Source organism: Sus scrofa, chromosome 14, assembly GCF_000003025.6.
Source record: "Sus scrofa isolate TJ Tabasco breed Duroc chromosome 14, Sscrofa11.1, whole genome shotgun sequence".
NCBI lineage: Eukaryota > Metazoa > Chordata > Mammalia > Artiodactyla > Suidae > Sus > Sus scrofa.
Genome location: NC_010456.5, coordinates 107110596 through 107137705, shown reverse-complemented (window position 1 = coordinate 107137705; position 27110 = coordinate 107110596). Strand labels below are relative to the sequence as shown.

At 48.8% G+C, this 27110-nt stretch overlaps 1 protein-coding gene across 44 annotated transcripts in view; it reads left to right on the top strand.

The window, feature by feature from the left end:
* The window catches only part of SORBS1 (sorbin and SH3 domain containing 1), a 241706-nt gene continuing 214832 nt past the window's right edge, over window positions 237–27110 (top strand). For 36 of the 44 annotated variants that reach the window (XM_005671335.3, XM_005671334.3, XM_021074170.1 and 33 more), the window contains exon 1: window positions 237–549. In XM_005671335.3, the coding sequence (XP_005671392.2) occupies window positions 252–549 (298 nt within the window). In that variant the 5' untranslated portion in view covers window positions 237–251. Of the gene's footprint in view, window positions 550–20808; window positions 21238–27110 lie in introns of those variants that run through there. The other 8 variants (XM_021074141.1, XM_021074140.1, XM_021074139.1 and 5 more) reach the window with 6 other exon arrangements.

Here is a 27110-nt window from a genome sequence, read left to right as displayed (position 1 = left end):
TCCTACTATATCATTTTAAAGATACGCAAACTGGGACACGGGGTTAAGAAGTTATATGCACTCAAGACAGGTTAGCTGTTTTTTTGTCTAAGATTCCTTCCCAGTTTCCCGTGGGCGACCCCTGTGTAGGACCAGAGGGAGTGTCCCGCCTGCCTCCCGCCCAGCTTGAAGCCGGCCAGGACGGAAAGGGTTACTGGGACCGCGTGCACGTTATCGGCTGGAGATCCGCGGGCCCGCGCCCAGGGCTCACAATGTCGCGGGGCTGGGCGGTGCGGCGCTTTCTCACCTCTCATTGGCGCACACGCCCCTTCCTGTCACGGCCAGGCCTGGCCCCGCCTCCTACCACCGCCCGCCGCCCAGGCGCCGCGGGAGTGGACAGTTCCAGACGCATGCTAATGAGGGGGCGGCCGCCGCAGCCCATTGGCCGGTCGCGGAGTGTCGGTGAAGTCAGCCTCGAGTCCCAGAAAAACAGAGCGGGGCCAACTGCAGCGTGTAGTGCGAGTGGGGCAGGACGCGCGCAGCCAGCCCGCCCGCCCGGAGACCCGCAAGGTAAGCCCGCGCCAGCAGTCCCTCAGCCCGAGCTCGCCTGATCTGCAGCGCCAGCGCCGTGGGCGTGCGCCGGCCCGGCCCCCGCGGGCGGCGCCTTTGTTCCGCGCTCGGAGGAGGCGCGTTTAAAGGGCCAGCTGTTGGAAGGATTTGGGGGACCCCCTCCCCCAGAGCATCCCCCGTAGTTAGAGGGAAAACCGTAGCCCTCCTCTGCCGAACCCTCCTTCCTTCCTGCTAGGTGGATCCCCAGTCTTTAAAGGAAAGTTCTCCAGGATGCAGAGGTTCTGAGGGATTCCGGGGATTTTTTTTTTTTTTTTTTTTTTGGTAGGTGTGGGTATGTGAGATCATGGCCTCTGCTAGGAGAGAACGTCCGCCGTCTTCAGGCTGGCTACAATATGGGTGGGTGGAGGAGACATCAAAGCTCGGGTGGGTTTGCGCTGTAAAGTGAAACTACCGAGGAGGGGCTCCTCTGCAACAGCCAGAGGAGGAAGGAGGGAGTGAGCGGCAGAATGGAGCCATCTCAGGTGTGTTCATTCATCAGCATCCCTGTGGGAGAGAGGGCGGCGGGAGGGGCCCAAGGACTAGTGTCTGGCCTAGGACCCGTCAGAATGAGTGTGTGTGTGTGTCGCCGTGTCCGGGGACGCCGGTGCCTGCTCATCCGCCCATGCTCCTTCATCCCCCAGAGTGACAGGCAGCATCTTGCTAGCCAGCTCTGAAATGGACAGAAAGCAACTCCTTTCTCTTAATTCCCAGGGCATCCCCAGATCTCTTCTGGTTGCTTTCCGAGGAGGCTTCCTTCATAAGCGTTAGCGCCATTCAAGATAGAGGAGGGAAAAGGCTTGAAGTCATTACGTTTTTTTCTTGGGAGTATGTGCTGTTGAAATCTGCATCCCCGTGCATCCGCTGTCGTAAGATGGCTTTGAAATTCACCAGTGCATGCTTTCTTCGGGCAGACAGAATTTATTACGCTTTTACATTGCTACAGAAAAGCGGAAAGGATCACACTGAGCGGGGCTCGTTTCATCCAGACCCAGGATTTTCCCGGCATGTTCTGGCTGAGCCTTTGGATTTTTGTTTTAAACTGAGCGCTGGGTCGTCCCTCTTGTCACAGGGCGGACCTGCTGAAATTGCCCTAATTGATTTCACCGTTGATAGGAGGGAGGTTCATTTAGAGATATCATGGAATCTGTCTGGCATGTTAGGATTTTTACATTAACCCCCACCCCCTAAGGCCAGGGAGGGCTTGTCTGTTTCCACACCCCTTTTTGGTTTTTGAGCTCCCATAGATTCAGTTTTGTGTTTTTGATTGAAAAGATGGCTTGGCGGTGATTGAGAAGGGGGTGGATTAAGCATAGGGTGATCAGCAGATGTGGAGGGCAGCCTCAACGACAGAAAACACATGCTGGACATTTGGGGACTCCAGATCTCCAGCCCTACAGGAAGGAGTAGGTGAGCTAGATGGGTGTCTACAAAGCGAGAGAGGGTGTGTGTATGTGTGTATGTGTGTGTGTGTGTGTGTGTGTGTGTGTGTGTGTTTGCGCATGCTGTGAGGGAGGGATAGAGGAGGATGCTGCCATCAGTTTTTCTACTCCACCCTCTTGAGGCTGCCTTAAATAGCTCCTTGCCATCCAAGCCCTGGTGTTTCAGGCTCTTGGCCTTAGAGGAGGGCCTGGAAGGTTTGGTCTGTTTGGTACCTCTGCCCTGGGCACTGTTAGTGTGGCTGGTTAGGAAAGGGTTAGTTCTCCAGAGGTTGCAGGGAGCTCATTTCTCTGCTGGAGGGCGCTGAGTTGAACTTACTCCCTGACTTCCTGGCAGGGTATTAGCAACTGAAAATAAATGCTTTCCAGCCCCTAGGGTGAAGAGCTAGGAGGGTATTGTTAGCCATCCCTTTGACACTCACCTCCTCTTGGCTCTTTTCTCCTCTTACCTGCTTTGTTTTATTCTAGTTGGAGAGTTTCTGTGAACTTTTCCAGAAGGTACTGGGAATGTTGGGAGGTGAGGTAGGAGTTATGGGAAAGGAGGAGCAGATACTTCTTCCTGGCAGAACATAGAGACCTGTTTGGCTCTCCTTTCTCCAAAATAGAGTTCCATATATAGATAGCAGAGTCTGGGGTTTTCTTTGCAGAGAATGAATGGGCAGGGTTCAGGAAGGGAAGCTTGTGTTAGGCAGCATTAGTAATCATCAGGTCATCCAAACCTAGCTCAGGACCTTTCCTGGGACTTGGAAATAGATTTTCCCATAGAGGACACACTCACTGGGAATTTGGGATTGAATCTCTCTCTCTCTCTGAAAAAGGAAACGGGTGGTTTCAAAAAGCTTTGGTGGAGGTGCTCTGGACCAGAAGCAGGACAGCTGGCTTTGATCCCAGGCACCATCCTTGGGGCTTTTGGCTAGCGCCTTCTGCTCTCTGGGGATGGGTCCTCTTTGGGCAAGTGGACGGCTTTGGAGAAGATTGTTTACTGACAGCATTACTGTTCTTAAATTCACAAGTACAGTTTGCGATGGCACTTCTAGATTCCTTTCCTGTCTGCTAAGCTGATGTTAAATTCACAGTATTGCTTGATGGCACAAAAGAAGCATTCCAAGACTCAGGCTTCTGTTGGATTCAGATTCATCTGTGCCTTGATTAGCGTGATTCGCTAGGTTTTACCATATCTAAATGATTTAGAGCTAGAACAGCCCAGAGTGAGAGGCACAGCCCCTCAGCGTAGGTGGTTGGTTGGGAAGACTAGGTGGAATGACAGAATGCTGAGGAAAGAGAGTTTCTGTAATTCATTCTCTCTTCCTGTGTATGTTTCACTCACTGCTGTATTTATGGCTGTATAGGTGAATGTTTAGATCTTTAGAACCTGAGAGTTGAAAGAGACCTCTGTGATTGCCAGGTTTGACCCCCCTCACTGAGGAGTTTGAAGGGTTGGTTGGCTTGGCCGTTTGTCCAAGGTCACACAGCTACCAACATGCAGATCCAGGCAGAAACCCAGGTGGATAGATTCTAGGTCTTGTGTTCTAGATAATTCTCTTAAGCCCCTCTTCCTCTGCTAGGGATGATATTCAGATGAGGTGGAGGAAAGCAGGGAGAAACTAGAGGCAGAAAAAGGGAGAAGTTGGGGAAACAGACCAGGTGGAAGGTTGGGGGCAGGTCAGGTGAGCAAGGGGAAAACACAGACTCCAGGCTTGGAGGAAAAAGGGGATGGAGCTGGAAGGAGGAGGCTCTATCAGCTGTGAACAAACATGTTTTCAGCCCTTACAGTGAAGTAAGCGAGGAGAGGCTTGGCTTAGACAGGAGTTGAGGTGGGTGGACAGAGCCCATCTAGGACTGGGATTGACTTGGAGTCTCTTGGGATCTCTGTTGACCCTTAGAGAGTGTGTGGTGGAGGCTGCTTCAGCTTCAGGGCCAACTCAGGGCTCTGGAACCAGTGGGGCAGGCAGAAAGAACTTGAACATCTGCAAAGTCAGGCGTGATGCTGGAGAATGCAGAGGTGGGAACCAGTGCTGCTGAAGTTCCACTTTTTGTTTTTGGAATGAATGCACAATTTAAACAAGTTTTCCACAGAATTTCTTTTCAACTCAAGCAGCATTTTCTCCTTTGACTCTGGTTGGTGCTTTGTACATTATAGGAAATAGTGTTTTCTGTGATAGTGTTTCATGTACTCTCCTTTCAGAGCAGATGCTTGGAGACGACTGAGTTACTGAACTGTATGTATCTCATCTGGAGGGAGCTTCTGGTCTGCCACCTGAGCTAAGCCTCAGAATGTTTCAAGGAGCAGCTAAAGAGCTGTGAACAGTGGTTAATCAGCTTAGTAACCGGTCAGAGGCAAAGATAAAAGGTGATGACACTTTGAAGTCTATAGCCCAAGCCAACAGCTGGCCATGTACAGTGTAATTTACTTTGGCCTGGGAGGTGTCTCTGTGGCTCCTTTAGTTGTTCGCTCTTTTTGTGTATGGTTACATATGTGTGTCTGTCTGTGCCTGTATCTTGCTGTCTTCTCATCCTTCTTTTCCCACATTGCCCTCTGTACATTTTTTTTTTCTCCTCCTAGTGTATCTTTTTCTTTGCCTTCCTCCCCCATCCTTTATTTCCTGTCAATAACATAGCTCTGAAGTGTATTTTGATTTATTTATTGTGTTACTAAACTTGCATCCTCTCTGTTCTTAATTTGAAATCAGTTGAGGTCACTTCTTTGAATGTGTATCTGTGTATTTTACACAAAAAACAAACAATTAAATTGCTTTTTAACTTCTGTGTGGCCTTCCATTGATTTCTTTTTGTCTCTTGTTACTCTTCTGTGGTCAGTAGTGGCTCTTTATAGAAAAAAAAAAAAAATTCCCAGCCCACTGTCATGTGGATATTATTGTTTTTATAATAAAAACAGCTACAACAATAGAAAAAGTTTCCACCCTTGTATTGTGGACACAAGGGGCACCCTCTGCCAAGAGATGTGTCCTATTTCTTGACTTCCTTCCATGGAAAGAGTATCTGCAATGTATTCTTTAACAGAGGCCTGTACTCTAGGGGGCAGGGGGGTGGGTGCTGATGGTGGAGCTGGGGTTTTATCAGTGATTCTGGTCATGCTTACAGTGGGGGGGAGGAGATGGGCAGGCTTATGGCCAAGGGAGGACATCTAGGAAAAATTTTCTTTCTCTCCCCAGGCTGAGCTAACCCTCCAGGCTGTCACAGAACCAAGACCCCTTGAAAAAGAATGAGATGCTTCTCAACTTTCCTATTATTGTTGGGACCCAAGAGGCATCTTATGGTGACACAGGGAGGGTAGGCAGCCAGTGACAAGTTGCTGGTGTGAAGTCCCAGTTGCTTTGATGGATGCATGTTGTAGCACTTTAAACTTTCTTCTGACTCTTATTAATTATAGAGGTGATTGAATCTTGATGCTCAGTGGTCAGCGGATAGTTTAGTGGGCCTCTCAAACAAGAGGTCGCCTTGAAGTCTCTAGTGTTAAAAAATTCATGTGAGTTTCGTATTGTGTGATACCTCTGTGCTGGTTTTGGTATAAAAGTATTTAAAATGCACTACTCTTAAAGTTCTGGTCATGCCTCAGTGGTTAATGAACCTGACTAGGATCCATGAGGACACAGGTTCAATCCCTGGCCTTGCTCAGATCCCTGGGTTAAAGATCTGACGTTGCCATGAGCTGTGGTGTAGGTCGCAGCAGACTTGGCTCAGATCTGGCGTTGCTGCGGCTGTGGTGTAGGCCAGCAGCTGTAGCTCTGATTCGACTCCTAGCCTGGGAACCTCCATAGGCAGCGGGCGTGGCCCCCAAAAGACAAAAATAAAAATAAATAAATAAATAAATACAATACGCTACTGTTGAGTACAATTGTCTGTACAGTTGTGGTTGTCTTGGGTCTTCACGTCTCCATACCCGCCCCAAATATATATAACAGGTCCTGAACCCCAGCCAGGGAAGCCAGGGGCGGGGCAGGCTTCAAAACTCATGGTGTTGGGAATGGCCCACCCAGCCTCTCCTGCTGGCTCTGTCAGACCTAGTGATGTCCCAGTTGTTCAGATCTCTTCCACCTGCCCCCTGGTCTTTGTTCCCTCACCAGAAGGCCTGTTTCTTCTTTGGCTGGCTGACTCCTACTCTTTCAGTCACCTCTCACATCTCCAAGAGGTGCTTTCTTCAGCAATAGCTAGTTCCCTGTCTGTCTTCTTTACCAGATTGTGAGATCCGGCAAGGCAGAATTTGTGTTCCATCCCTTTGAAAATGAAATTTAAGTTTGTATCAAAGTTATTTATATAAACTATATACATCTAGTTTTTGAAGTCAAATAACACTGCGAGGCTTATAAGGAAGGCTTTGTCACTCCCCCTCATCCTGGGGCTCCACTCCTCGGGGTTAGTCATTGAACATGATTTTCTGTTGCTGTAGTAACACATCACCGCCGATGTAGTGGCTTCAAGCAACAGAAATTTCTATTACAGTTGTGTGTGGGTTAGAAGTCTGGGAAGGGTCTTAAGGGCTGCCTTCTCTTCCTTGCATCTTGCCTGCATTCCTTGGCCCGTGGCCCCTCCCAGCATCTTCCAAGCCAGCAGGGGCAGGTTGCGTCCTCCCAGGCATCACTGGCGTTCAGCATCATCATATCTTCCCACGCCCTTCTCCTCCTTCCCTCTTCCACTTTTAAGGACGCTTGTGATTACTTTGGGCTCCCCCTGGTAATTTAGGAAAATCTTCCTGTCTTCATTTCATTGGGATAGCACCCTGAATTCCATTTACAACCTTTATTCCCCTCTGCCATGTACCCTGTTTATGGATGCGGGGATTAGGATATGAGCATCTTCATCTTTGAGGGGCTGTTATCCTGCCTTGCTACAGGCACTTCCAACCCTTTTAGCTGTTGTTCCTGATACTGCTGTTGTCCTGCTGTGGATTAGAAGAGTCCGTATTCCCCTCTTCCCTCCTCCCCCCACCCCTCCCACTTACTTCCCTTCCTTCATGTGCTCCCAGTGTGGTTGTGTCACAGTTGTGGTTACATTGATCATCAATACTTATATTATTTTGATTGTGTAAATGGCGTTCATGGCTGAGACTTATAGTTGTCCTATAATAACATTTCCTTTCTTGTACGTCTTTTTGTTTTTTTTTTGTTTTTTAGTGTTAATAATTGCTTTTTTCTCTATTGTTTCCTTTGTACTTATGACTAATTCCCAGAGTTTTGGATAGCATTTTAAAAAAATATCTCTTTTATAACACATGTTCCTTCTTATTTTACTACAGTTTTTTTTTTTTTTTCCCTTGGATGGATGGATTTCCCTTCTTCCCCCTCCTCTATGCTGGGCTGAGTGACCTCTAGGCCTGGGCATGACTCTTCCTGGGGATTCCCTCACCTTGTTCTAGCTTAGATGCTCTTTGTCTTGTTTCTTGATTTATTTCTTAGGAGTTTCCAAGGGAGGGTTGGGCAAGTTGATCACCTCAAACTTGCATGTTTGAATTGTTTTTATTTTCTACATTCACACTTGATTGGTGGTTCGATTTGTTTAGAATTTTAGGTTGAAAGCATTTTCCCCTGGAATTTTGAAGACATTGCTCCACTGTTTCCCAAGTTCCAATACTGATGTCATCATTTGGATGGCATTCTGATTCTTGATCATTTATGAGTAACCTGCTTTTTTCTTTTCTTTCTTTCTTGGCCACACCTGCAGCATATGGAAAGTTCCTGGGCCAGGGATCAAATCCCAGCTGCAGCTCTGACCTGTGCTGCAGCTGCAACACCGGATCTATAACCCACTGAGTGAGGCCGGGGATCAAACTGGCGCCCCTCCACAGAGACGAGCCAGATCATTAACCCACTGCATCACAGCGGGAACTCCAACCTGCTTTTTTCTTGCTGAAAGTTTTAGGATTCTCTCTCTTTCCCTGTATTTGGACTGTTTTTGCTTTAAAAATTGTGACACTGGGTCCTTGGTGAGCTCTTTTAAGCTTCTTCAACTTGGGGACATTTTCGTATATTTTTCTCTGTTAATGTCCTTTTCTCCTCTTTTTTTTTGTGTGTGTTTTGTCTTTGGAACTCCTGTTATTGAATGTTGGACGTCCTGGGTCAAGTTTGCAATTTTAGAATCTTCTATTTCTTGTTTTCCATTTTGCTTTTTGAGATGTATCTTCAGCTTTATCCTTTATAGGCCTTTTGAATGTTTTCTTAGGCTATCATGGTTTTGCATGCAACATTTTTGCATGTTTTACTTTCTAGAATTTCTTAGTTCTTGGAAGGTTCACTTTTCTCTCTTCCTTCCTCCCTTCCTTCCTTTCTTCCTCCTTGCTTTTTCTGAATAACATCTTGTTCTTGTTTCATGGGTGGAATAAATTCACTTATATTTGTTTCGTTTTGCTTTTGGTGTCTTTCTGAGTCCCCTTCTTTGTCTTTGTTTCCTCGCAGTCCTTTTTCTGCTTCTGTTACTGTATTTTCCATTGGAACCATCCTTCCATGTATGCTGATCCTTGACTGTCTGTTTATATTTTAAGAGTGGAGACCAAAATGCTGATTGGGCATCTGCATTGGGCAAGGAAGGGGCTGTGACCTTCAGTGTCGGGTGATTCAGTAGAGAGCCTCCCTCTTCTCTACTGGGAACACCTAGATGTCAGTGCCTATACATCTTTTCCCTGGGAATGTTGGGTTTTCCTGGAGAGGAGTTTGCCTGGGGGTGTAACAGCCTGTTTCTGGCTCCTTCTGGGAGCCTTGATGGGCAGGGAGGCTGGATACCCTGTTTGGTATGCAGACTTTCACTCAGTCTGTCTGCCTCCGTAACGTTGCCCCCCTCTTTCCCCACCTCCCTCACTGTGTCTGAATCCAGAGTCTCTGGTGTAATTTGCCTAAACAGTGACCCTCCACCTCTTGTGGCTGAGGGAGGGAGGTCCCCAGACTGAGCAGATGGCAGGAGGGACCTTGGGGTCTCATCGCTCCTTGCACTGACTTTCAGCGGGCTCCCTTCTTCCCAGTCCCCTCCTGCTTCTCCCCTCACAGGCCTTTGGTGCCTCCTGTTCCTGAGCCTTCTCCTGTTTCTGTGGCATAAGTCACCATTTGTTCTGTGGTTTTCTCCTCTACTTGGACTCAACAGAGCTGATGAAGCAGAAACCTGGATCAGCGACCACATGACAGTCAGCTCTCTGTCTTCCAGAATTCTGTTAACATATCTTGTCTGCCATTGTCTCTTTTCTTTTAAAAAGCAGATTCCTCTACTGTCCTTTTTGTGGGGCTCTGGGAGAGCAGATATATATGCGGGTGTTCTGATCTGACCGGAAGTTTGTTTTATTTCATTAGCCAGGCCTTTAAACAGGTGTCCAATCTATAGTATGTTCCCAAGAATTGTTTGTGAATGATTGGATGCATGTTTCTACGATGGTATGCATACATCTAGTCCTCGGATTTCAAGAGTGTCTCCAACATACAGTCATATAAAAATAAATCCATTGTTTATTCTGAGAGTTTAATAAATAAGCAGCCGGCAGATCCTACCACCCTCCCCATGTAGTGTTGGACAAGAAGCACTGTGAGATGGATCATAGACTATTGGACTGGTAAGTGACAAGGCCCAGGTGCCGTCTCCAGCCCCATCGCTAGCTACCTGGGTCACCTTGAGAAGTCACTTAACCTGTCCGGGCTGTGGTTTCCTCAGCCTTCAAATGAGCCTCTGGTCAAGATTCGATTCAGTTCACTGCACCCAGTGCCTGCTGTGTGCAAGGCACCGTGCAGCCCCTGGGCCCTCCAGGTATCTCTTTAGTTCAGTATTTTGTACACTTGTCTGTTATAGCATGTGTCACACTGAATTGATCGTGTTTGGTTTATATGTCTTTCTCCTGATCATAGTTCAGTGACTTGCACAGGGCTAGTACTCGGCAACTTTCACCTCTTTCTCTTTTAGACTGGGGCTCCTTGTGAGGGCTGCACCATAGCCGTGTTTGGGTGGCAGCTGTGCTCACCACTGTACCACCAACACCATAGCCATCTTTGTATCTCCTGTATCTGCCACCGTCCTTGGCCCATAGGGAATGTATGGAAAAATGTTAGATTTTTTTTTCACTTAGAAAGAGTACATCAAGGAAGTATGAAAATGTGAGTTGCTCTGCCAAAATCCCCAAACCTTGAGAATGAGGTCTCCCTTGTTGGGAGTCTAGCTGCATACTCTCTGGCTCACTTATGGAGGCTGGGGTCTTGAATGCATTAAGTCAGTGGAGATAGCAGTTCTGGGCCACAGCCTTGACACTAGTGTATTGTTCCCCCCAAATGGATCACAGTCATGTAGTTGTTTAATCAGCCTCATAGTGTTAGGAGTTAAGATTGGACTCAGACTAACTAAGGAAATGAATTACAGATCTAATTCTGTATTTATAGTTTTTTTTTTTTTTTTAAATGTTTAAGTGCTATTTCAAAACTTATTTTGGTTTTCCCAGACCTGTGAGCTAATGTGCCAGGACTAGTAAGTAGAGATATCCGGGAGATAGATGTAGCTCCGCAGAACTTTTAGAAGATTTGCCTCCGTGGCTCTTCATCTTGAGAGCTGCTCCCTCCAGTACTGCTCTGGGAGGCCTGGGCTCCTTGTCCTGTTGAGATTCGCTGTCCAGTGGGCAGGGAACCTGAAGAATCAGTGCTTGTGTGCCGATGAGGTCATATTAGGGCACCTGAAAAGTCATTGGCTTTTGATTTGTTCAACAAATAGTTACTAAGCCCCAACCACAGCCTGGGTTCTCTCTTGGGCTCTGTGAATACAGCAATGACCAAAGAGAAATGGCACCTGCCATCCTGGGATTTATAGACGAGAGCTGAGTTTCCAATACGGTAGTCCCTAGCCACATGTGTATTTGTTTAAATTAATGAAAATGAAATACAATTTAAAATCCAGTTTCTCCATCACGCTAACCTCATTTCAAGTGCTTCATAGCCACAGAAGCGAGTGGCTGCCATATGGACAGCACAAATGAAGAATGGTTCCGTCATCGCAGGACATTCTCTTAGGCGATGCTGGACCACAGAGCTAAAAGTCTCTGTTTCTAGACCAGGCATCTGTGATTAGCTTTGTTTCACAGTTGAGGCAGATGAGGCACAGAAAAGCGATTTATTTAAGGTCATGTGGCTGGATGGGCCTGAGCTGGGAGCAGATCTCATATTGGAGCTTGTCTCTTCTCTCCTGGAAGTGAGGTCGGGACCAGAGCGATTAAGAATGTCATCTGTCTGGAGTTCCCGTCGTGGCTCAGCGGAAAAGAGTCTGACTGGTATACGGGAGGACGTAGGTTTGATCCCTGGCCTCATTCAGTGGGTTGAGGATCTGGCGTTGCTATGAGCTGTGGTGTAGGTCACAGATGCAGCTCAGATCCCTTGTTGCTGTGGCTGTGTCGTAGGCTGGTGACTACAGCTCTGATTCAGCCCTAGCCTGGGAACCTCCATATGCCCCGGGTGTGGCCCTAAAAAGACAGACAAAAAAAACAAAACAAAAAAAAGAATCCAACCACAGTGGTTCGGGGTGCTGTAGAGGCAAGGGTTTGATCCCCTGCCCGGCACAGTGGGTTAAAGGATCCAGTGTTGCCACAGTTGCAGCATAGGTCACATCTGTGGCTCTGATTCAGTTCCTTGCCAAAAAAGGAAAAAAAGAAAAAAGAAAAAGAGTGATCTCTGCACTCAGGCTGCCTGGGCTCCCATCCTGGCTCTCCTGCTTCCTAGGGGGCAGGTTACTAGTCTGGGCCTCAGTTGCCTCACCTGTAAAAGGGAGAAAATAAGAGTGCCTATTTCACAGGACTGTCTAAGGCTTTAGATCTGTGCCTGACACTTGGCAATCATTCAGTAATGCTGGTTGCTGTATTGAGGATGAGAAGGAGACAGACATCATTGGAGAAATCAAGGAGGCATTTCCAAACAGGAGACCGTGCAGTGGCAAAAGAACGTTGGCAGGCGAAGCTGTGTTTGTAGAGCTGACCGACCCCCTGGAGTAGGATGTGTAACTGACTATAACTGAATATTTCTAAGCCAGGGGGCTGGTTTGATCACGTGCACTGCTGTGAAAATGCCTGCATGTTCACGAAGCCCTCCCAGCTCTCTCCTCATCACTGGTGCTCCCAACAAGAATCCTTTGATGTCTCCTTCCTCCTGGTCTGCCCCTACCCACAGCCTTCTCTTCTGCCCCCGGACATTCCTCTCCACCTTGGAGGGGTGGGGGCACCGATGGTTACCACTCCCCCCCCGGGGAGCAGAGGGACGTGTCAAGGAGTGCAGAAGAGAGAAGGGACCATGATTTAGTGGTTGGATCCTGGTCTTTTCCTGGAGGTTTCTATCCCTTACTGATTCCCTTGTTGGCAGGTCCATCTAAACGTAGCTTGCTGTTCTGGAGGTGCCCATTTTGGTGGACGAGGCAAAAGAGAGCTCTGCTGTTAGCTCCAGGGATGGGAGGTTCGTCATCGGAGAGGTGAAGCCCTGCCTGCCCTTGGAGCATTTGTTTGAGAAGTGTTTTAATAACCACAGTCTCATTTTATTTGTTAAACAAATATTGGTGAATGATGTAGACACAGGCCCCGCCCTCAAGCTGATTTTCTCATTAACACCCAGAGGGGCTGACTCTTGTCTTCCCTGGCAGGTTTGTTTCAGGTTTTGAAGTGGGAAAGTGTTTTGTTTTGTTTAATATTACTGCCTTTATTTTTTAACCAAGGATGCAATAAAGGTTGTTTATATTCTCTTGTTAGATACTTTTAGTTTCTTTTTAATATAAAACAGTCAGAGGTAGGAAGGTTTTAGTGGGACAGAGTGTGTGGGGGCAGTGAGGGCGCTCTTGAATTGCATAACCCATGTGGCAGGAAGTAAAGAGAGGCCGGTGATGGGCCTGCAGTCGGGAGTGTGGTAATGACAGACCCAGGAATGATCTCTGAAGGGTCTGTTTCTGGCACTTGAGATTCCCAACGTGGCAGAAAAATACTGCCCGAGTACCCATACCAGTGATCAGGAGTATTGACCTTTACCTATACCTGGCTCTGCCAATCTCATCCTCATTTGAACCCTGACTTTCACTCATCCTGGGTGATGTTCTGGCTCATGCATGGCACCTGTATCAGAAATGGGTGCTTTGTAGATCCCGGATGTGGAAACTCATTACTCATTTATATAATGCCTTCCGCATCGATTATTAACATCTGCCCGCAGGCCCTCCTTTGAGCTTGGTTTCCCAGTATGAAAGGTCACTAGGACATACCCTGGGAAATCCTAACAGTTTCTCTCTTTGCCTGGATTCTGTGTGTGGAACCTGGTGGCTGTGCACATGAGTGCTTTCCTTGGCTGATGTGTAAATAACAAGCAATGCATTTGCAGATTGCTCTTCTCCATTTAGAGTTTGTCTTGAGTCAGGGCAGATCCAGTGTTGGGCGAGTGAGTGTTTCCTGCGAATCTTGAATAATGGTCTGGGATTTTAGTTGCTGATAGCAAATTAACAGGAGAGAACGTGTGAACATTTTCAGGGTAGGTTGCTCTAAGGGGGTCTTTCCAAGGGTGCTGTAGCATGCACACTGCGGACTTGTCTGTGCTTGGGTTCTTTTTATAGTCAGTGCCCACCAGAAGCAGGATCTGGAAGCTAAGGATGAAGTCAGAAAGGCTGGGTGAAACTGGATCTGGGAGATCTGAGTGACTGTCCCAGTGGCCCAGGCAGTGGGCTTGAGAGCAGGCCAGGGACCTGGATGGAAAAGCCAAGCAGAAGTAGGAACTGGGCTGCTTTAAGCAGGACAGAATGAATAAGGCTCCAGAGAAAGCAAAATCCCAATAGGGACAGGAAGTCGAGTGGCTGGAAAAAGCTGGGACTCAGGAGAGCCCAGGGTTTAAGCAGGTTGCTGAAAATCAGGCTGCCAGGCACATGAGCCTGGGCCAAAGTGGTCTCAGTCCTTTTGGGACAATTTTGCCTTTCCTTTGTGCGGCCTTTATGTTGGACGTGAGTGAGCCAGCACTGGCAGGTGTGAGGGGGCGAGGTCCCCCAGGAACTGAGAAATGTTAGTCATGCCTGAGCACTCACAGAAGATACGGCTCCTCTTCAAGACAGCTGCTGCGGGAGGAGGCCCCACAGCCCGCCTGCCTGCATTGCAACCCACGGTCTTGGGTTTATCCTTAATTATTAAAGTCACGAGCTATTTAAACACTCACCTGCAGCATCACTGTAAATAATTCTCCCTTCTTGGGGTCACAAGTGCTCCAGTTAAGGAAGAGGTTTTGCGGCTGTGGTTCTGAATTTCCCAGGTTGCTCCTGCAAGGAACGTATACCTGGGCAACCAAAATACCCAGAGGATGCCCTTGACTGCAGGTTACACACCTCCGCAGACCATTTGTAGATTGGCGTTTATTTTGTGTAAATCCTTAGTCCAAAGAGTATAGGGTTTTCCTTTCCATTGCAGGCAAGGAAGAAGCTGTACTGTTAGCAAATGTAAAATATTTAACACTCTCTTTAAAAAATTAAACTGCCCAGGAGCCTTTGCTTGGTGGTGCCCATGGCAACGTGCATGGCTTGCAAGAGTGTCTTCCTAGCTTTGGGGCTCCTCAGAAATGAGGGGAGCCTGCTACTGGCAGGACTGGCTGGAGGCAGAGAGCCTCAGAGGCTGGGCAAGTTAGCAGGGCTGAGTGACCCCTTCAGAAGCTTGGGGCAGTCTGTTTGGAAAATTAGAGAGGAGTAAAGGGGAGAAGAGGAACTGCCAATGTTTGGGGGCTTGTTCTCTCATTTTTGGTGTTTTTCTTTTTTTCTTTTCTATTATTATTTTTTCCATTATAGTTGATTGACAGTATTTTTTTTTTTCTCCCCCCACACCCAAGGTATATGGAAGTTCCCAGGCTAGGGGTCAAATCTGAGCTGCAGCTGCTGGCCTACACCACAGCCACAGCAACATAGGATCCAAGCCGTGTCTATGACCTACACCTCAGCTCGTGCCAATGCCAGATCCTTAACCCACTGGGCGAGGCCAGGGATCGAACCACAGCCTCATGGTTACTAGTTGGGTTCATTACTGCTGAGCCAAGTTAGCTCTATTCATCCTTGAGATCTCAACTGAAGCAGCCTATTTCTGGGGAAACCTTCTCGGACCCTCTGGAGCAGATTAAACACCTCTGATTGAGGCTCTCATGATTCAGTGGTTCTGGACAGAGCATTCTTCACGGCATCTGTCTCAGCTGCTTTGATACACTTGTTTGGAAAATCATGTGTGTCTGCCCACCCGCTAGTCTGTAGGATCCATGATGACAGCGGCCAGGGCTGTTTCTATCCCCGATGCCTGGCATGTGCCTGGCCCACAGGAGGTGCTCGCTGTGGAGCAAATGGACTCATTTATTAAGTTTTCAGTTCTGTTCCAGATTCTGAGAATACAAAGGGAATCACAGACCCCTGCTGACCTCACAGAATTCTTGGCCGAGAGCAGTGGCTGAGCTCTCAAGATTGCTATGGAGGGCCAGGAGAAAGAAAACATTATCAGTTAAAGTTCTATTTATTCTTTAACTCAAACAGAAGAAAGATGAAGCTTTCCTATTTATAGTACTCTAGATTTTATTTGAGTAAATATGCTCAAAGCTATTTTCTAATAGGAATGTGTGATCAAAATGTTTGGTGACTACTGGTCTGAAGGGAGGGTAGGCACATCAAAGAGTTTTTTTTTTTTCTTTTTATGGCTGCACCTGCAGCATATGGAGGTTCCCAGGCCAAGGGTTGAGCGGAAGCTGCAGCTGCTGGCCTACATACACCACAGCCACAACCATGCAACCAGATCCGAGCTGCATATGTGACCTACACCTCAGCTTGCAGCTACACTGGATCCTTAACCCACTGAGAGAGGCCGGGAATCAAACCTGCATCCTCACAGACTTTATGTTGGGTTCTTAACCCACTGAGCCACAATAGGAACTCCACATGAAAGAGTTTTTATATCAAAATGTGATGAGGAGTTCCCGTCGTGGTGCAGTGGTTAACGAATCCGACTAGGAACCATGAGGTTGCGGGTTCGGTCCCTGCCCTTGCTCAGTGGGTTGACGATCCGGCGTTGCCATGAGCTGTGGTGTAGGTTGCAGATGCGGCTTGGATCCCGCGTTGCTGTGGCTCTGGCGTAGGCTGGTGGCTACAGCTCCGATTCCACCCCTAGCCTGGGAACCTCCATATGCCGCAGGAGCGGCCCAAGAAATAGCTAAAAAGACAAAAACAAACAAACAAACAAACAAAAAAATGTGATGAGCAGTAAGTTAAGGCCAGTACAGGGTGCCGTGGGGGCCACACAGGAGAAGAACTGGACCCAGACAGGCGAGGAGGGGCTGCCCGATGAAGCAGGGTGGCACGAATAAGGCACATACTTGGGTAAGGCGTGGAGTATAAGACAGGAGGAGAGGAGTTCCTGTCGTGGCGCAGTGGTTAATGAATCCGACTAGGAACCATGAGGTTGCGGGTTCAATCGCTGGCCTTGCTCAGTGGGTTAACGATCCGGCGATCCGGCGTTGCCGTGAGCTGTGGTGTAGGTTGCAGACGCTGCTCGGATCCCTCATTGCTGTGGCTCTGGTGTAGGCCAGTGGCTACAGCTCCGATTTGACTCCTAGCCTGGGAATCTCCATATGCCGCAGGAGCGGCCCAAGAAATAGCAAAAAAAAAAAAAAAAAAAAAAAAAAAAAAAAAAAAAAAAAAAAGACAGGAGGAGAGCTGCTGGATGTCCCTCCTGGGAACAAGGAAATAGGTGAGACAGGGCTCCTGTCTGCAGGGTGAACACAGTCTTGTAGGGTCTCCTCCTAAAATTGTGCAGATGTGCCTTATGAGGGAGATGGTGCAGCGAGTACCTGGAACTCAGAAGAGGGTGGATATTTTGGTTAGGAGGGATCAGACCTGCCCATGTTTTCAAAAATCTGCTATGCCCCAGGTGCACAGCCCCCTCTCTTCATTGCAGAAGGGGAAGGGTAGAGAGCCAGGGGGCTGACCTCAGACTTCTTTCAAAAACCCTCTTCGGATGAGGCTTCTCCATGGCTTTCTCCTTCATCTCCTTTTACCTGGAGAGATTTTTGCTTAGTATGATTTAGAAACACCTCTCCTCCTTCCTCTGTTTTCTGGGTCACAAAATTGTGTAGGAACAAGAAAATGGCATACGGTATGTATAAGGACACATATTTGATGTGTTCACTTTACCTGTGTAATCATACACCCCTTTCTTTTAAAGTCCCAGGGCTTGAAGTAATTATGTAATCAGAATCCACATAGTGTGGCTAGATAAGGTGTAATTAAAGAGGAAAGCCTAATTTTGGAAGAATGATAAGAGGTCATTTGACTCATGCTGGGCCCAATCCAATCTTGGAAGAACAGTGCAAGGTCACTTGGATGAACAGAGCTCGAGGCCACCCAGGAACCCAGACTGGCCTGTTGGACAGATTCTGTTCCAGTTCCCTGTGAAAGCCATTCACGGAGCATCTTTTGTGGTAAAGGCTACTGTGGGAGGCCCGGCCATGAGTAAGGATGGGAAGAAGGTCTGGATCTCAGGGAGGACCCGGCCAGGGTCGGGGGGAAACATGGCTTGAGGACACCCTGGAGGTCCTAACGTGATGACTTGAAGACTCCTGCGGGTTGAAGAGGAAGCTGGGTTGGGGAGAGAGTCACAGCGCAGGTGGCATCTCAGAGGTGCCTTGAAGGGTCAGGAGGGTTTCAAGAGCAAAGACAAGAATTTTCTGGCACCTTAGAGGCACTCAATGTTTGTGGAGTGAACACCAGGCCGAGTGAGGTCGGAGGTAGAAGGGACGTGGCCATTTGTGATTTGGTGGAGAGGTAAAGCTCAGATGGTCAGCGGTGCAGTAACAGTGGGGGCCCAGAGCACAGCGGGCTGAGGCCCCCAAGTCTGGAGAGGGAGCCCTGAAGGATGACAGGATGGGGGGAAAGGGGAAGGGACGCAGTGATTTGGGCCTACAGTCTGGAGAGGGAGAGAGGAGGGGGCACGAAGGGGAGCAGGGCAAGGCCAGGTGGGCTAGAGTGTGTGACACTGGTGCCTGGGGGTCAGGGGTATGGAGCAGGAGAGGTTTGATCCAGCGGAGGAGCCCTGGTAGGTCTTTGAACAGGAGAGTGGTTTGAAAGAGGTGTGTTGTCCTTGTCCCAAGGTGGTAGGGCCCAGGCACTGAGCCCTTCTCCCCGAGGGGTTAGTGGTCTTGGTGATAAGAAGGAGGAGAGACGGGAGGCAAGGAAATGGGGTGGAGGTGACCATGTGCTTCCCGGCCTGGGAAGATGGTGATTCCTGAGACAGGAGGGGTCCCGCTGGTGGGAAAGGGTGTGGGTGGCGGCTCGGTTTAGAGCACAGAGATCCTTCTTCCAACCCAGCCCTGCTTCTGAACTAGCTGAGAGACCTTGGCCCAATTCCTTTATCTTCTGAGCTCCTTTTTTGTTTGTTTGTTTTTGGTCAGTAGACACCTCTGTACCTTCTGGTATAAGCTTATCTCAGACAGTGGAGTCATTTCTACCCTAGGCCTTGGGCAAGGGGAAGGGTCTGGGCTGGAGATTCATGAACTTGTGAGGCTGCCCCTTGGAGGGGAGAGAAGAAACCCCGTGACCTTTGTCTTCCTGGAGGGAAGGGGTGTGGGGAAGGGGCTCTGGGGGACCCGGTTGGATGAGACTCTCGGGGCAGAGAGGGCGCTGTCCAGACTCATCCTGCCATCTCAGGGAGGTTAGGAGACGCCGACATAAGTTGCATATGAAGCCTAAGCCTGGTCACAGTTCCAGGTCACTGCTCCATTCTGAGGTGGAGCAGGGAAGGGGTTAATCTTTCTGAATTCACCAAAAGGAAATTCTCAGGGCAGGGAACTGGTTCTTAGGGAATTCCTTCCCCTCCACCCACCCCTCCCTCCCACCCTACTCCCCAAGCCAGTCTTTGGGATACTGTGGCCTTCGACCTTCAGAGACAGGGTCTGGGCAGAGAAGGCTTCCTGACCCTTGGGAAGGCCCTTCTAGAGGAGAATGACACGGAGTTACAAGATTTCAGATGGAGAGTCCAGAAAGGAAGGCAGATGTCTTTTGAATCCCCAGCTCTGTGCCAGGTGCTTCCATGATTTTTGTCTCATAATCTTTTTTTTTTTTTGTCTTTTTGCCATTTCTTGGGCCGCTCTCACGGCATATGGAGGTTCCCAGGCTAGGGGTCTAATCAGAGCTGTAGCCGCTGGCCTACATCACAGCCACAGCAACCTGGGATCTGAGCCGCGTCTGCGACCTACACCACAGCTCATGGCAACGCCGGATCCTTAACCCACTGAGCAAGGCCAGCGATTGAACCCGCAACCTCATGGTTCCTAGTCGGATTCGTTAACCACTGTGCCACGACGGGAACTCCTGTCTCATGATCTTTATATCATTTCTGCCTCTGTTAAGGCAGCAGAAACAAAGAGATGAACTAGCCCAAGCTTTCAGTGCAGGGTTTCATTTTACTCAGGTCTCTGACTTCAGTGACAACAGACTCATTTTTGTAGTCTGCAAATACTGTATTCCACTAGCTTTCAGGGGAGCTTAGAGAAAAAGGGAGAATGATTGTCTTTATGGCTCTTATCCTAGTTAAGCACTTGCTTAAAATGTGGGTCCAGCTGCCATCTGTGCTGCAGCGTTTCAGTGCAGAGCCGTATCTTGGAGCTTGCCAGGGTCTAAATCTCTCATTTGACAGATTAGGAGACTGAGGCCCAGAAGAAGGGATATGCCAAGGTCAGGAGCAGAATGGGGATGAGAACTACAAGAGTCTGGAGACTTTGAGACTTTTCTGGCCCTTTTAAGGCCTCCCTGTGGAAAAGTTTGTTTTTAGACAACAATGGAAGCCTTTGTCTGGAATTGGTCTGGGCAAGGTTGGATCTAAAAGGTTTTGTGTGTGTGTGTGTGTGTGTGTGTGTGTGTGTGTGTGTTTTCTTTCCTTCACTTTAACCCCAGATGCCTTTGAACCAGCAGGAAGGATTCCTTAAGACCAAAGGTTAAGACCAAAGGCATTTAACAGGTGGAAAGGCCATAGGAAGGAGGGGGAAGATCAGAAGCCACAGAAATAGAAGACTAAACTCTAGGCTTGGCTAAAAGGAATCTTCAAATAATCATGCACGTTTATTGAGTCCTCACTGTGCTGGGCAGTCTTATGAGTCATTTTATGTATCTGCTGTGGCTTCTGCATGAGATAGCTGCTGTTTTGTTGCTCCCATTTTATAGATGATGGAACTGAGGCTCAAAGAGGCCAAGTGACCTACTTCACGTTGCAGAGTCAGTAAGACGTAGACCCAGGACTCCAGGGCAGGTCCACCTGATCAAAAGCTCTGCTGTTAACCCCTTGGGTATTTTATAGGACTGGGAGCTCCATTCACCTGAACTTTGGGGGACGCATGGAGTGGGACATTTTAGGGAGGTCCCCCTTTGGCAGTGGCTCTCAGCCAAGGCAGTTTTACCCCTATGGGATGTTTGGCAATGTCTGGAGATGTTTTGTTTGTCACAATTGAGGGGGTGCTACTGGTATCTGGTGGGTAGAGGCCAGCATGCTCCTACACAATGCAAGGCAACTCTGCCACCAAGAGTTATCCCACGCCAGAGGTCCACGTGCTGAGGTCGAGGACCCCTGCCCTTGTATCCTCAGGCCAGTGGGAGCCACCCGGCAAGCCCACTAGAAGAACTTGAACGGTTCTCTTACCTCCAGGGATTTGTGTTGTACCCTAATGGGTGTTTGCAGTTTGGGCTCCTTGCTGACTGAGCCCCTAGGGGCCAGCGTGGTGGTTGTGGTGGGTGGAGGCTGGGAGGAAGAATTCCAGCCCAGGGCTGTAGACGAGCTACAGCAGGTGAGAGGCGGGGGTGGGGTCCAGTCCAGGCTGCTGGGAACCTATTTGGCTGTTTCTCAGGGTGTAACTGAAATAAGAACTCAGATCCAGCTAATTGTCTATTTTGACTTTATAAAATGCCTTTATCAAATTATCGCTGTGACTACTCACCATCGAAATGCCTGAGAAAGGGGTACGCGTCGCAGATGCACTTGGATGTGACCGCGCCGCTGGCCAAACTCCTTTGGTACTAGTTACTGTTTAATCTAACTCTCATCTGCCCGGGCCACTCAGGGCAGAACTGCAAATACATCTGGGAAAGCCCCGGGACCCACAGGCTTTGCTTGAACTTCTCTGAGCAGTTTCATCTGCACGTTGCCTGTGGCCGGAGCCTCCCTCTTCCAGGTTAGACACAGCAACAGCGTGTGGGGGTCCTTATCTTGGGTGGTGTACCTCACCAGGTAAGACTTCTGCCTCAGCCGTGGGCCTCCCTCTTTGACCCCGTGTCAAGCTTGCCTTCCCTGCCAAGCCTCCCTTGCCTTCGGTCACCCGGGCCCCACCCCCAGACACTCTTCCCGAAGCTCTCTGGGTACGCAGCTGCCAGGTCACCTCCCTCCTCCAGTGATTCCTCTGGTCATTTATCCAGTCTTTTTTTTTTTTGGTCTTTTTGCCTTTTCTAGAGCCGTTCCCGCGGCATGTGGAGGTTCCCAGGCTAGGGGTCTAATCGGATCTGTAGCCACTAGCCTACGCCAGAGCCACTGCAACGCAGGATCCGAGCCGCGTTTGCAACCTACACCACAGCTCCTGGCAACGCCGGATCCTTAACCCACTGAGCAAGGGCAGGGATCGAACCCGCAACCTCATGGTTCCTAGTCGGATTCGTTAACCACTGAGCTACGACAGGAACTCCCTATCCAGCCATTTTTAAGATTTTTTTTTTTCTTTTTAGGGCCATACTTGCAGCATATTGAGTTTCCCAGGCTAGGGGTCGAATCAGAGCTACAGCTGCCCGCCTACACCACAGCCATAGCCACACCAGATCTGAGCCTCATCTGTGACCTACACCACAGCTCATGGCAATGCCAGATCCTTATCCCACTGAGCAAGGCCAGGGATTGAACCTGCATCCTCGTGGTTCCTAGTCAGATCCGTTTCCACTGTGCCATAATGGGGACGCCTATCCAGTCATTAAATTCTCCTCTGCCTGCATCACCTTCTGACCTCTCTGGTGGTTCAGTCACTAACTAGCTGTGTGAACTTGGGTGAGTCACTTAGCCGATGGAGAAGCAGCATAATGTTGAACCAGGTGATCTCTGCTTCCTCCCAGCATCAGTGTCGCCTGCAAGTCACAGCTGTTGGAGCTGGGGTGTCTCTCTAAGGTTGCTGGAAATTCAGGTTCCCCGTTGATCCCATATAAATTTGTGGAGAACTCAGAATGTGTTGTTAGGAAACTGTCTCCAGACTAACTAAGTAGACTTTAATATTAATTCTTTACTCGGCCAATGTTTGTGGAGTAGAGTGCCTGCTGTATCTAGGGGTGTGTGGTGGGTTCAGCAGGGCTGAAAGATGGGTCTCTTGGGCATAGCCCTCAAGGAGCCCACAGCCTTGTGGGCTCCTGGGTGTGTCTGTAGCCTTCAGCATATCGCCCTGGGTCCATCCTTAGTACCTGCTCCCACAGTTGTGTAGACACACACGCACAGACACAGTTCTATAAGATGTGGAGTTTTTTTACATCTTCCTCACTATGTGCCAAGCACATGACCAGCAGGCAGTAAATATTTGTTGAATGATTGCAGTAAAGAATGGCACCATCTAACTTGGGTTTTGGAGGAAGGGTAGGAGTTCGATCTGCATAGATGGGGCACTGGCGGGGGCTGGGGTGGAGGCAGGAGGAGGAAACGGCCTGAGCAAATGCACAGGGAGAGTAAAGCCCAGGGCACGCTGGGTCATGCACGTCCACCAGGATGGGACCAGGCAGGATGCAGAAGGACTGGACAGGTAAGTTGGGGCCAGAGGGTGTAGCGTCTTGGATTCAAGCTTATGATAAAGGGACTGGATTTTATCCTACAGTTGGATGACCTCAGCATCCAGCTTCCCATGGTAGCTTTGCCTGTTGCCCCAGTGTGATCGTTAAATATCCCCCTTTCACTAAATCCCTGTTTGAATGATAATCATACAGTCCTGCCATCCTAAGGGCTGAGTGGAGCCCTGAGTGGGACACGGTCAGGCTGGCCTTGGGGAGGTCAGTGCCCACAGTGTTTGGTGGGCCCTGGAGGCAGGAGAGGAGGCATCTCGAGTGCAGGTGATTCAGGCCTGAGCCCAAGGAGTTGTGGTGACACTGGACAGGAGGAGATGGTCACACAGGAGACGAAAAGCTGACGTGGCGCTGCACATGGTCTCGGAGATGACTCTGAAGCGGCTCCTCCAAAGATGGAGCTGCTCTAAAGTGCTGACATCCCAGAGAAGCCTTTTTCTACCTTCAAGTTATGACTGATACGAAAACAGTCTATGTGGTGCCTGTTTCCCGAGCAATTAAAAGCCAGAGAAGCTTCTTCCCAGCCTCCAAAACATTCTGGTGAAACACACTGGTATTCGCTTTCCTAAACCCCAGCATTGTTCTTTGGAATTTAAAATAGGTTATGAATGTGCCTGATGTCAGGGAAGATAAATCTGCGAGGAGGACTGTAGTCAATACATTTCCTTTTTAAGTAGAAACAATATAAAGAGCTGAATTCAGGCCCGAATCAATCTCACTTTGTTGCCATGATTGTGTAAAACCTGAACTGCTTTATGTCTGTCACACTGTTTATATTCCCCCAGTGTTTCCCGTCTCGGTGGGGCCCTCACGGAGTCAAAGCCTTTTTAGGCCATGCATGGCTCTCTTCTCGCAGGGCTGTTTTCTTGTCCGATACAAAACGGTGGTGCTGTGAGCAGTGATTTCATTTCATCTCTAGGGGTGCTCTTCAGGGTAGCTATTCACTGGTGCCCCCAAATGACTTTCCTTTGTCCACGAGAGTTAGAAGGCTGAATTCTTTTCTTTTTTTTTTCCCCATTAAAAAGATGAGTACATTTTAAAATAGTTGATACATACCCATGGTTCAGAAATCAAAACACTGTTAGTGTTCCCACTCTGGCACAGTGGGTTAAGAATCCAACTGTAGCAGCTTGGGTTGCGGCAGAGGCGAGGGTTCAATCCCCGGCCCAGTGTAGTGGGTTAAGTTGCTGCCGCTGTGGCATAGGTTTCAGCTGCAGCTTGGATTCAATCCCTGGCCCGGGAACATCCAAGAAACAGAAGGCGAAACTCTATGAAAATGTGTGCATTGAAAATTTTCTTTCTAACCCCCGTCATGTCTACTTCCCTTCCTCCCCCAACCTGGTCCCCATTAGGTGGCCTGGTCCCCATTCTGCCTTGCCCATGACAATCCTAGTTTATGTTCTTTGTTCTAGTGAATCATCAGTGACACCTTCTCTTATTCTCAGAAGTGTCCCAGGTTAAGAGATAAATCCCCCTAAAGATTGGTGATCACTTTTTAATTTTTATTGATTGATTGATTGATTTTAGGGCCGCTCCTGTGGCATATGGAGGTTCCCAAGCTAGGGGTCTAATCGGAGGTGTAGCTATTGGCCTACACCACAGCCACAGCAATGCAGGATCTTTAACCCACCGAGCAAGGCCAGGGATTCAAGCTGAAACCTTATGGTTCCTAGTCAGATTCCTCTCTGCTGTGCCACTACGGGAACCCCTGGTGATCACTTTTATGGTTTCTTATATATTCCTTCGGATATTTCTATATGCAGATACATTCATCGGGGGGCTGACACACATTTGCCTTTGTTACTTAACGATATAGCCTATAAAACTCCATATCAGTAGAAGTGGAGTTTCCTCATTTTGTAAAACTATCTTTGGATAGGGGTGTTTGTAGAGACTGGTAGGCAGTGACCTTTCCCTTGGTTTATCAATTAAATTGCTCCTTTAAGAGTTGCTCCTGTTTACCCAGGGAGAAACAAAAGGCTGTGGGAAATAGAGCCAGCTTCCTTCACTTACGAAAGCCAGTTCAGTAGTAAACTCATCCAGGAAGCATTTATTAAGCCCCAGCTTTATGCCTAAGGTGGTGCAAAGCATTTTGGATGAAGTGGGTCCTCTTTTTATCTCCGCTTGTCCCAGTGCTTCAAGATCCAGCTCAGATGCCTCAGCCCTTCATGAAGCCTTCCCTGATTCCCTGGCCAGATCTCTTTGGCATCCCCATGTATCCACTCACCCATCCATCCATTCATTTTTCCATCTCATGAACCAGCCTTTGCTGAGTGCTTCCTTGGGCCAGGACCTGTGCTGGAGATGAACCAGATGATGAGTGCCTTGCTGTCAGAGACAGAGGCAGGTGCACCACCGGGGATTACAGTGCAGTGTCATAGCTGCAGTGATAGCATCATCATTGTCAGCTTGTGGGGGAAGCACAGAGATGGATGCCTGATTCCTGTTGAGCTGGGGGGTTGGGAGGCTTTCTGAAGACACTCGGCCTAGTGGGACTTGCTTTTTATTTTCTACTATATTTGCCTTATCTTCACCATTACACTGAGGCTCTTCATGTTCTCCTCAGCTCTGGACCCGTCTCCTGTCACTTTGACCCCTGGTGTGGTGCTCTGCATTTTTAGCCCCTCAGATATTTATTAAGTGAGAAGAGAAGCCAAGATTAGTTAAGTAGACTAGCCTCAAGGATCTTGTCCTCAAAAAGGGTAGGTGAGATGTTCTTTGCTGGCCTTGACCTTCATGGTTTATCTAGGCAGCTGGTATCCTCAAAGTTCCCTCCAAATGGGAGTTCCTGCCGTGGTGCAGTGGTTAACGAATCCGACTAAGAACCATGAGGTTGCGGGTTCCATCCCTGGCCTTGCTCAGCGGGTTAAGGATCCGGCGTTGCTGTGAGCTGTGGTGTAGGTCGCAGATGAGGCTTGGATCCTATGTTGCTGTGGCTCTGGCGTAGGCCGGCGGCTATAGCTCTGATTCGACCCCTAGCCTGGGAACCTCCATATGGTGCAGGAGCGGCCCAAGAAATGGCAAAAAAAAGATGCCTCTAAACAGAGGCTGGCCTCTCCCTTCAGTGTTTTTTGTTTGTTTGTTTGTTTGTTTTTTTCCATGCTAAGCAGTCTTTGTCCCACTCCATCCATTACCATTGCCATGGTGAGAAACCCCCAGACTCTGACTAAGGCTGGAGAGAGAGAGCTGCGTAAATGGAGCCCATAAATCCCTCTTTGGTCTTGATTTCCCTCTTGGCAAGAGGGCGGTTGGGGCGCGAGCCCTGAGGACACTGCCTCTCTGACATTTCAGAAACAATGCTTTCAGGAATCAGCCTTCTGCCTCATATCTTCTCCTAATAAATCCAGCTTCCCTTGCTGTTTCCTGGTGCCACAGGGGGTGATCAGTGCACGATAAGAGATAGCCAGGCCAGGAAAATGACCTTTTCATAAAGTGGAAAGGGCCACTGGGAGAGCGGGGATGGCCGGACGTGTGGCCGTGAGCCGTGTGCTCTGTGCCGTGATTGGCATTGAAAGGAGTTTCAGGTAGTGGCTCCAGCTGCAGCTGCAGAGGAAGTGAAGAGAGTTGGGTTGTCACGGAAGGGGGTCTGGCTCAATGTTAGTTGATGTTTCCCTAAAACTCTGCAGAGCAGCCTTTCGTGGGAAGAGGTGAGCTTTGTTTGACAGCTCACCCTCCTCCCCCACCCCCTGGCCCTCTTCTTTCTGCAGTAGCTTTGCACAGGAAATAGGAAGCCGAGACAGCGTTTCTCGGGTCAGTCCATTGTGTCCCTGGCCCTGCACTGAGTGTCTTACGTTCCATTAAAGCAGTGGCTCTTCAGCTTTGGGGAGTACCAGATTCACTTGGGGGTACTTGTGGAAAGTGCATATTCTTGGGGTTCCTGTCATGGCTCAGTAGAAATGAATTTGACTGATATTCATGAGGACGCCGGTTTGATCCTTGGCCTCCCTCAGTGGGTTAAGGATCTGGAGTTGCTGTGAGCTGTGGTGTAGGTCGCAGACGCTGCTCGGATCTGGCGTTGCTATGGCTGTGGCGTAGGCCAGCAGCTATAGCTCCAATTTGACCCCTAGCCTGGGAACTTCCATATGCCACAGGAATGGCCCTAAAAGGATAAAAAATAAAATAAAAGCATCTTAAAAAAATGCGTATTCCTGAAGTTCCTGTTGTGGCTTAGCAGGTTAAGAATCTGACTCTAGTATCCATGAGGATGCCAATTCAATCTTTGACCCTGCTCAGTGGGTTAAGGATCCGGTGTTGCCATGAGCTGTGGCGTAGGTCACAGATATGGTTCAGATACTGCGT